We start from the raw sequence: 11,169 nt of genomic DNA on the forward strand, positions 1-11,169 counted from the left end.
TGGTCTTGAACTCAGAAATCCGCCTGCCTCTGCCTCCCAAGTGCTGGGATTAAAGGCGTGTGCCACCATTATACGGCAATAAATAAATCTTAAAAAAAAAACAACAAACAGAAATAAAGCAAAACAGAATGAACAAAAATAGGAAGCAGAGAGCAAGGGGCAGGAGGAAGTGGCCATTTTTCACAGGGTGGGGCTTAGGAAAGCCTTCTCTAACAAGACAACATGTGAACAGAGACTGGAAAGGAGTGAGGAGAGGAACTGGACAGCTATTACTGGGATGATGTAAGAGACTACAGAAGCAGAACCATACACTGCCAAAATCAGGAGATACGGGTCGGCCACTGAAGCCTGTGAAAAGGCCAGGCCCCAAGTAAGACATGTCTCAAGGGCTCTGTGAGGAAACACTGTTATCAGAAGTTCTGGTAGCAGTTGCATTTGTTTCTTTTTGAAGCAGGGGCTCACAAAGACCTGGCAGGCCTTCAACTCAGTGCATAGCCAGCACTGTCTTTGAGGTTCAGGCCCTTCCGTGGCCACCTGAGTGCTGGATTTGCAGGCATGCAATGTGGCTGACTTTCAATTTGGATTCTGGGAACACGTCTTATTTGGGATTGCAGGGGTAGGCCACCATTGGCATACTGATCATCCTGTTCTCACATTAGTGACAGATCCATATACAACGTGTGCTAAGCTGTGGCTATCAGGAGACCAGAGATATGTGAGAACCTAGGGCAATCCTCCAAGCCAGAGCTCTGTTACAGCTGAGCAGCTTACCAGACATAATAGGAAAGTGGGGGAATTGTGAAGAAGAAATGCTACCCAGCCGAAGTTAGTTACCCAGAAATCTGAGGTGTGACTTAACACAATCCATGATCTTGGGTAGAGAATGAAGCAGGTGTAAAAGATATAGACTTTAAAGCCAGGCGCTGGTGGTGCACACCTTTGATCCCAGCACTTGGGAGGCAGAGACAGGAGGATTTCTGAGTTCAGCCAGGACTACAGGACTACACGGAGAAACCCTGTCTCAAAAAACAAAACAAAACAAAGATAGGCTTTAAGCTTTATAGACTCTGCGTGTGTGTGTGTGTGTGTGTGTGTGTGTGTGTGCGCGCGCGCGCGCGCGTGCATGTATATGTTATGTCCATATTTGTATATGTAGGTACACATGTTGTGATGGTTTGAATATGCTTGACTCAGGGAGTGGCACTATTTGGAGGTGTGGCCTTGTTGGAGTAGGTGTGTCACTGTGGACGTAGACTTTAAGGCCTTCACCCTAGCTGCCTAGAAGTCAGTCTTCCACTAGCAGCCTTCAGATGAAGGTGTAGAACTCTCAGCTCTGCCTGCACCATGCCTACCTAGATGATGCCATGAAGATAATGGACTGAGCCTGTAAGCCAGCCCCAATTAAATGTTGTCCTATAAAAGACTTGCTTTGGTCATGGTGTCTGTCCACAGAAGTAAAACCCTAAGACACATGTATATGCAGGTACACATATATATACAAGTATGCATATCCATGCACATATGGAAATCTGAGGAAGATATCAGGTGTCCTATTCTATCCCTTCTTTTCTTTTCTTTTTAAAGATTTAATCATGTATTCATTTATTTCTCTTCAATCACACTAGAAGGGGGCATTAGATCCCATTACAGATGGTTGTGAGCTACCATGTGGTTGCTGGGAATTGAACTCATGACCTCTGCAAGAGTAGTCAGTGCTCTTAACCACTGAGTCATCTCTTCAGCCCCCTTATTATTTTCTTGAGACAAGGTCTCTCACTGAACCTGGAGCTAGACTCACAGCCAGTAAGCCCTACCAACAGTTTCGTTTCTGCCCACACAGATCCTCAGTTATAGACGGGTGTGAGTGTAGGTGCTGGGAATTGAACTTGGGCCCTTGAAAGAGTAGTCAATGCTCCTACACAGAGAGCCATCTCTCCAACTTGCGTAGTTGACATTTTAAAACACTTAAAAAAAAACAACTAAAGGCATTGTCAGGACTGGAACATATAAGTTTATATTCACACACTATCAGCTTCACTGGCTAAAAACCCAGTCTAACGCCTGGGTCACTGAACTAAGTACATTATTATTATTATTGTTGTTGTTGTTGTTGTTGTTATATTTTGCAGTATGGGGGATTGAGCCTAGGGCCTGGAATGTGATAGGGTAAACCCTTTACTACTGAGCTATAGCCCCAGATTTCTTATCTCTTTTTATGCATCCTTTTTTCGTGTGTGTGTGTGTGTGTGTGTGTGTGTGTGTGTGTGTGTGTGTGTGTGTGTAGGAGGGCCACAGCACACATTAGAGGACAACTTCTGGAGGTCTATTGCGATCCACAATGTGGTTTCTAAGAATTGAATTCAGGGGCTGGAGAGATGGCTCAGAGGTTAAGAGCACTGACTGCTCTTCCAGAGGTCCCAAGTTCAAATCCTTGACTCTAGTCCCAGGAGTTAAAGCACTCTGTTTTGGCCTGTGAGGGCATCAGGCACGTGCAAAGTGAGTATCATAAATGCAGGCAAAACTCTCACACACATAAAATAAAAATATAATTAAAAAAAAAAGCAAAGGGGCTGGAGAGCTGATTCAGGGCTGGAGAGCTGATTCAGCAGTGGTTTAGAGTACTGGCTGCTCTTCCAGGGGTTTTGAGTTCAATTTCCAGCACCTAAATGATGGCTCACAGCTATCAATACTTTTAGTCCCATGGGACCAATGCCTTCTTCTGGTTTACAGATGCATAGGCAGATAAAACACCTATATACATAAAATACATGAATACATGAATCTTTTTTTTTTTTTTTTTTTTTTTTTTTTTTTTTTGGTTTTCGAGACAGGGTTTCTCTGTGTAGCCCTGACTGTCCTGAAACTCACTCTGTAGACCAGGCTGGCCTCGAACTCAGAAATCCACCTGCCTCTGCCTCCCAAGTGATGAATCTTAAATATATATTAATAAAGAAAAATCACAGGCAGAGTTACTATCGTGGCAGAGCAGGAGAGTCAAACTATGGCTTTTTAGGAGCTGAGGAGAATAGATGATGCAGAGGTGTGGATCGGGGATTCCGGATGTCCTCCTCAGTCCTGAACAGAGGGACAGAGAACAGGCTTTGAAGAGGAAAGAGTCCCCTGGAGTCCCTTGGATAAACTTGGTTCTGGGTATTTACTTGAAATGGGATTTTACTTTAAACCCAAGCTGACCTCAAACTCAAGCTCTTCCAACCTCTGGTCTGCACAGCAAGAGTTGGGTTACCAGTAGAAAGCAGCACACCTGGCCACTTTGGTTGTTCATTAGCACATTATAGATTGTGCTAGAATTCCCAGCGGGGGCCTTACTCCTGCTAGGCAAAAGGTTTTGAATCACAACTGCTGCCTCTACACTAGGATTTCCCAGGAAAGAATTATTCTAGGTGGAAGGAGCGTGCCTCATCTCTAAGTGATCAACTACTAGGAAATCATCTGGAGGTGCAGGGACTGGGCTACATCAGGACTCTCTCACTGAGTTTATCCTCAGGATTGACCAAAGCAAACCACAACTTTATTTATTTATTTTTTTTCAAGATGGGATTTCTCTGTGTAGCCTTGGCTGTCCTGGAACTCTCTCTCTCTGTAGACCAGGCTGGCTTCAAACTCTGAGATCCAACTGTCTTATAAGTGCTGGGATCAAAGATGTACACCACCACCACTTTGTGCTTAATTTCAGAATTCAACCTTTTTTTTGGGGGGGGGGGTTGGGGAAGGATTCTTTTCCATCTCCATTATGGGTCAGTTCTGACTCAATGACTCCATATTTCACAACAGAGTTTTGATATTTATATCACCCGAAGAGAGGGCATATGTTCTCTCAGAAAACCTGGGTTGGATTTCCAGCATCCATAGGGTCTCGGACATCATCTCTAACTCCAGTTCCAGGGGATCTAAAATGCTCTCTAACTGACCACTTTGGATACCAGGCATGCATGTATAAGGTGCACATACATACTTGTAAGAGTAATTATACAGCTGGGCGGTGGTGGCGCACACCTTTAATCCCAGCACTTGGGAGGCAGAGGCAGGCAGATTTCTGAGTTCGAAGCCAGCCTGGTCTACAAAGTGAGCTCCAGGACAGCCAGGGCTATACAGAGAAACCATGTCTCAAAAAACCAAAACAAACAAAACAAAATGAAAAAAGCAATTTTACACATAAACTAAAATAAATACATCTAAAACGAACAAATCTCAGCAGGCAGCAAGATGGCTCCATGAGTAGAGGTGCTGGCGAGCTGAATTTGATCCCTAGAACCCACATGGTGGAAGGAGAGAACTGATTCCTAAATGATATTCTTTGACAAAGATACTGTGCACCCTGCCATGCCACACACACACAAGCACCCTAAATGTACATTTTTTTTTTGTAAATAAAGTCAGTATTCTCCATATACACTTACCTTCAGTGTCTTTCATGAAATGGGACAAAACACCAATTTTAAAAGAATCATCGGATATTAATTTCCAAAAATACTTTCACTTACATTAGTTCCCCCCTACTACCATGGCCCATGAGGGAAGTACACACCAAAGTGGTTTTGAATCTTGAATGTCTATCATCCGTGGGGGGAGGGGGACGACACAAACAAAAGCAGAGTAACTTTGAGTTTGGGGTGTGGAAGCCTAAATTTCTGGCTTATGAGACAGGATCTTGAAGCTTTCTCTCCTCCTGCCCCTGCCTTCTGGGGCTGGGCCACAGGCACACACGGACCACCACTCTTTGGAAGCCTAGAAACTAAGGAGTTAACAAGAGCCAAGTGTGGAAGCTTTAATCCCAGTGCTTGGGAGGCAGAGGCAGATGGAACTTTATGAGTTTAAAGCCAGGCTTCTCTACATAGCCAAATTCAAGGGCAACTAGGTTATACAGAGAACTGTCTCAGATTCGCTGAACCCATTCATGCCCTAAGCTGAGTGAGGTGCTTGATCTTTTGTGCTTAACTCCAGGCCAAAACACCATAGCTACATTCACCTCAGCATAAGGCAGTGTCTCACCAGAGGTGGCTTCACCTCTGTGACTCTGCCAGCCTGCTGAAACCTAGGAACTAAAGACATAGAGTCCTTCCTAGTGCTTAAGATAAAACAGGATTACAAAAGAACCCAAGGACATGAAAATACAGTTGACTATTCCCTTTGGCGGTGGTGGTACACGCCTTTAATCTAAGCACTTGGGAGGCAGAGGCAAACAGATCTCTGTGAGCTCAGAGATCAGAGTCAGTCTGGCTACATAGTGAGTTCCAGGACAGCCAGGGCTACATAGAGAAGCCCTGCCTCAAAAAACAAACCAAGCAAACAAAAAGTATGGTTAATTGGGTATGAACTTCTTGAGAACAGGAACTGTCTGCAAGATCAGTGTCTTAGCTCACAACCTGCATCTTCGTGGTACTTACTGGGGCCTTGGTGACGCAATCGATTGGCGTTCAGTACTTATACGTAGACAGTACTTACAAATGTTTATTTAATGAATGGCTAGAGAAAAGATAGCTACCATCAAGTCAGCCTGAGGAATAATTTCATTGCAACTGCCTATTCACACATCAGAAACTTGCATGTGTATCACCCCATCTAAAATAATCTAGACCAGGGCTGTGAGAGATCTCATCCCTACAAGAACCACAGCAGCTAGCAATGACAGCAATTGGAAGACCAGAAAAACAACAAAGCGTTTGTAATCCACCCAGCAAAATGTTTTAAGTAAACAGGCTCTGTCTCAAGAAGGAAATCTGACTTCGGAAGCATGATGCTCACACGACCTTTAATGCTACAACAGCTGTGAAGAGCAAACAGACAAGACCTGAGGGAGCCTGCCTCTATTCCCTAGGGTGCCTGCCTCCTGTCCTGAATTGGTCCACCCATCTCTGGAAAAAAAAGAAATGACCTAAAGGGCACAAACAGGGATGAGATGTGGCTTTCTAGGTTCAAGTAACAGTCTCAGTCTGAAGACTGAAACTTTTAGGGCTGGCAAGATGGCTCAATGGATGAGGGTGCTTGCCACCAAGCCTGGCAACCTGAGTTCAATCCCCAGGACCCACATGGTGGAATGATGGAAGGAGAGAACGGACTCCTTCAGGTTGTTCTCTGACCTCCACATACCTATCATAGCAAGCTCTCCATCACACACACACACACACACACACACACACACACACACACACACATACACATGGATAAATAAGTGTAGTAAAAATTCCAATGTATTAACAGAAGGTCTAAGGAAGCCAGAAATAAATTCCTTCTTTCACTAATAATGTATAAGAGACCAAAACTTATCCCAAACAGAATTTTTTTGAGACACTATTCCATATATCCCAGGTTAGTCTTGAACTTGTTACATATGACCTTGAATCTCAAAGTCTCCTGTCTCTAAGATCTGTGCCTCCATACCCAGTTTCTTTCTCACTGGAGACTGAACCCAGGGTTTCATGCATGCTCGGTGAACACTTGACCAACGCAGTTCTGTCCCCAGCCTAATCAAATATTCTGAAAAGAAAAGTCCAGTTTTAAAGCTGAAACAAGTCTGAGTAGAGTTCAGAAGCTGCATCCTTCAGGGTCTTCAGAGTGGTCCCTGAGGGCTCCCCTGGCCACACAAGGTTCTAAGACATGGGAGGTGCAACTTTCCGCTGCTCACAAGGTTTTCAAAACCTGCTGCAGGAAGACAATTTAGGCAGGCATCCTTCTCTCCCCCCCCTTTTTTAAACTAAAGCCAAAATTTTACTTTTAATAATAAAAATAAATCCTGCAACTCCTAAGCTGTATGCTTTTTTGATCTATAAAGTCACCTGGAAGAGTGTCTATATTTTCCCTAATATAGAAAACAATATAATTAAAGAAATCAGAAACTGCTCACACTTCCCCAAACCCTGAAGAGAATCAAAGCAATGGGATGGAACACAGCAGAAAAAGTGACCGAGTAGTTCTGAATGTACAAACAGCGTTTAGGAAGAAGCCCCACGTCCAGATGTTACTGACACCGCTGTCATATTTCTTACACTGTCATAGACAATGTCCCTTTCCAAGGAAGTCCAGCTCACTCAGGACACATCTAGTCCCTACCCCAGGAAAGGCTGGGGTTGTTACCAGTCTTCCCTGCCAAGCCTAAGCCTTTTTGAGTTCTGTATCTCACAGAAACGTCTGTGGTACAAACAGTAGAGGAGAATCTCAAAGGGAATGAAGGCAGGCAGGCACCTGACACTGTTGTCTGCCAAAAGGCTGCAGAACAGGGGATCCAGCAGACTGAAGGACAAGAAGGGGGAGCACCAGATAAATGAATGCTTTTGGTTCCAAAGCCAAAACATGTACACACACACACACACACACACACACACACACACACACACACACACGAACGCACATGTACACACACACACAAGCACAAGACACACAGACACAACCACATGCACAAACACAAGACACACAGACAAAGAGACACATAGACACACACACACACACATACACGCTCGCATACTTGCATGCAGGGCTCCACCAAAAATAGCAGCTGGTCTGCATGAGGGATTCTGCCATTCCTGGAATCAAGAAACAAAAAATGATGGCCTTGGAGCCCCACCTCCATGACAGCCACAGTCCAAGAATTCCAACAATTTATACCACATCACAGTCTGCAAAGGAATGGACGAATAATCCTGGGTGAGGGCTTTGACAAGGCTGGGGGCAAGGTGAGCTATCCCCAAAGCACAGCTGTGACAATCTTTTGATTGCTGTGTATCTTTCTATAATCTCTGGCCTCTTCTGAAAATGGTACCCAGCCCTCGGAGAGCTCCAGGGGCATCAGCCACACCTCTGGAAGACCATTCCTTGCCCCGGCCTTGTCAAAGAGCTCCCCGTGTAAGCTGCTGATTATGCTACTTTCCACCCTGAGCAGAGCCAGTTTCCTGTTGTGTCAGAGTTTTGCACCGGCATCTGAGGCCTTCACATCCAGGATACAGAGGCAGAGCTGGTCATCTTCTGGTGTCAGATCTGTGTTCCAGGTCTGGTCAATGCATCTTTACAAGAGTGAAACCATGCATGTATACACAGACAGACTATTCTGGAAAGGATTCCTGGTTATTTTGACACCTTCCTTGGGGAGAGATGACTCCGACCCTGGGTGACCTGTTCCTAATTTCTGGAAAGGTGAGCTGGCTCTGTCCGTCTGTCAATGAGGGAGCAGGAGGGGCCCAAGACTTTCAGTTACAACAAGATTTTGTAGTTTGTTTGTTTTTTTTTTTTTTTAAAAAAAGGTTCTATGTGGAAATGAGTGGGACAATGATAAAAATAAACATAATTAAAATTCCAAACCAAAACACAGCTCTTGGCCCCGTCCCCAGTCAGTCCTCCAAGACCACAATCTCCACATTGTGGACCTGATGCTGGTGTTCTTCCATTTCGGCTACCACTTTCTCCTCAGTCCTCAGCTCTGTCTCCAAGATGACTGCTTTGCCCTCAGTGTCATCAGCCTCGGGGTCTGGGGCAGGGTCGATTTCGATGATGGTCTGCCCATCCTCAGAGGTGCTTTCAACAGCCTGGATTGCTGACGTCAGGCCGGATTCCATGGCCACTAGCTCCATGGGACTCACCATGGTGGCCATATTGCCCAGGGTACTCCCATCCTGCATAGAGGTGGAGCTTAGCAGTGCCAAACTTGATGAAGGGTGGATGGTCACTGTGTCTGGTGAGCTGTTCTTGGCAGAAGAAACCACTGTGGCATAGCGGAAGAGCTGCGGGCCAGAGGGCAGTGTATGGACAGTCACAGGACTGGAGCCCTGGCTGAGGGTAGCCACAGGGATATTGCCCATGGAGAAGGACTGGCCCACAGGAGTGATGGTGATGGGAGAGATGACAGTGAACTGAGGCTGCTGGACAGGAGAAGGGCTCAGGACGGTGGTGGATGCTGGCCGCTGGAGTCGAGGTCTTTTTGGAGGCTTTGGGGTGCTCACAGGCATCAGGACCACATTTTGAACCGTCTGGGATTTCAGTCTGGGATCTTGGGCTTGCTTTTTTTGCTCCTCCAACTGCCGTTCCAAGTCTATGGGGGGAAAAAAAACAAAGCCAGACTTTGTGGAAAGAAATGTTACCCTGGGAACATCACCAGGGCTCGGGAGACACAGGGTCCGGTCCTGGTCCTACATTATGTAGCCTTAGGCACAGCACACCACTGTTTCCCAAATGACTCCTGGAGAGGATTCTTTTTTTCTTTTTCTTTTTTTTTTTTTTAAACCCTTCAGGAATTGCATTTAATGGTGGGATTACAGGCCGGGCAACAGTTCAGAGCCTTTAAACTGTGATCTTACTTAACTCTTCTGCAAATTTTTCATCTTTTATCAAAACACAAATCCAAGAAGCTCCCATGGTCCTCTTCCTTTTCACAAGGGTGTGATTTACACTCAGGACCGCCAGCATCCTAAGGATGTGCTTTAGCATTGAGCTATATAGCCTACACATAGCAGACATATATTTCAAAAATTCATTTTTTATTTTTAATTATTTATTATTTTTAATTATTAGTCACACACACACACACACACACACACAGTGTACATATGTGTACATGGGCACAGGTGCCTGTGCAGGCAGAGAGCAGTGAGATCGCCCCAGCTACAGCTTCAGGTGGTAGAGGTGCTCAGATTCTCTGCAAGCAGGGTTCTCTGGAAGAGGAGGAAGTATGCTCTGAACTGTGAGCTGCCACTCCAGCATGCCTGTATCTATCTTAAACTGTACATGTTTATGAGGCATAGTAGAACATTTTTCTTTCACCTTCTGAGGTGTATACATGCGTATGTATGAGCATATGTGTATCCATGTGTATGTGGATTCCTGTGCAGACAAGAGGACAAACTCAGGTGTCACCCATAGGAGCACTGTTTATCTACTTCAAGACAAGGTCTCTTGTTAGCCTGCAACTCACCAATAGGCTTGAGTGGCTGCCTCAAGGGCTGAGTTAAACAGTGCATCAATTAGAGGGATCGTTTAAGAACACTTAAAGCAGTCAGGCAGTTTAAGCGTGTTCTCCAGAGGGGGTGTATTCCACTTCTAATCTCACAGCAGAGGCGCTTCCCACCTGGGAGTCTCACAGCAGAGGCGTGTCCCACCTCCGGTGTTCACATTTCTCCCTGGGTCTATGGAGAAAGTCTTTTGTGTTCTTCCGGCACACCTACACACCTAAGCTTGGTCTTGTCTTTATCAGTTTCTATGTTTGCTTTTCCTTAAGTTCCTTAAAGACTCTGAAGAGACAGAGACTATTTCATTCCACGCTACATTTCTAAAGCTGCTTTGGCAATGGACAAAGCAGGTGGAAGAATTACATTACCAAGATGCGCACAGTTCCCGACTGTTAGTCTGCCTAGTTTGTGTTTGTGGTGTAGGTATGTTAGTGTGGGGATGTGCCCAAGTGTGTGGAGAGATATTTCCTTGATCACTTTCCACCTTATTTTTTTGAGACAGGGTCTTTCAGTGAACCTGGTGCTCCACAGTTTGGCTAAGCAGCTAGCCAATGAGTTCCAGGCACCTGCCTGTCTCCTCTTCCCCAGCGCTGGGACTGCAGATGCGTGCCCTAATGTGGGTGTTGGGGATCTAACATGTGGGTGTTGGGGATCTAGCATGAAGTCCTCATGTGTATAAGGCCAATATCTTACAACTTGGCCAGCCAACTCTCTAGTCACAACTTATGGTTATGACAAAAAATGGAAAATGTACAAAATCCATTGTTAGCAAAACCGGCAATACAATACTGTGAAAAGGGAAAGCTGATCTGTGTTGGGTCACACCACTCCTAGACTGTTAGAATAACCTAGTGACATGCCAGCCCTCCAAAAGCACCACGTACCAGCCAGGGTATAGAGAAACTGTTCCTCTCCCTGTTCCACTTGCTTCCGTCTGTTGTCCAAAACTCTCTTGACTGTGTCCATTAGGCCAAACGTGTTCGCCACATTGTTTAGAACAGCAGCGTCTATTAAACAAAGCACAGGCCTGTAGAGTCAGAACAGAAGCTTCTTCCAGCTCCCTCCTATGCTGGTTACAGACCTGAAGGAAGCCAGAAGAGCGGCGGTACATGCTTGCAAACCCAGTACACCTAGGAGACACAGGCAGTATGGTCAGGAGTTCAAGGATAGCCTAAGCTACAGAGTGAGTGTTAGACTCTGATTCTTTTTTTTGGTTTTT

At 45.4% G+C, this 11,169-nt stretch overlaps 1 protein-coding gene across 4 annotated transcripts in view; it reads right to left on the reverse strand.

Annotated features, from left to right (window-relative positions):
* Positions 1 to 8,213: 8,213 nt before the first annotated feature.
* The window catches only part of Gmeb1 (glucocorticoid modulatory element binding protein 1), a 37,842-nt gene continuing 34,886 nt past the window's right edge, over positions 8,214 to 11,169 (reverse strand). For all 4 annotated transcript variants that reach the window (XM_031378901.1, XM_031378904.1, XM_031378902.1 and 1 more), the window contains 2 exons: positions 10,835 to 10,957; positions 8,214 to 9,037 (listed from right to left, as the gene is read on the reverse strand). In XM_031378901.1, the coding sequence (XP_031234761.1) occupies positions 8,340 to 9,037; positions 10,835 to 10,957 (821 nt within the window). In that variant the 3' untranslated portion in view covers positions 8,214 to 8,339. The remainder of the gene's footprint in view (positions 9,038 to 10,834; positions 10,958 to 11,169) is intronic.

Source organism: Mastomys coucha, unplaced genomic scaffold (assembly GCF_008632895.1).
Source record: "Mastomys coucha isolate ucsf_1 unplaced genomic scaffold, UCSF_Mcou_1 pScaffold18, whole genome shotgun sequence".
In the NCBI taxonomy this organism is placed as follows: domain Eukaryota; kingdom Metazoa; phylum Chordata; class Mammalia; order Rodentia; family Muridae; genus Mastomys; species Mastomys coucha.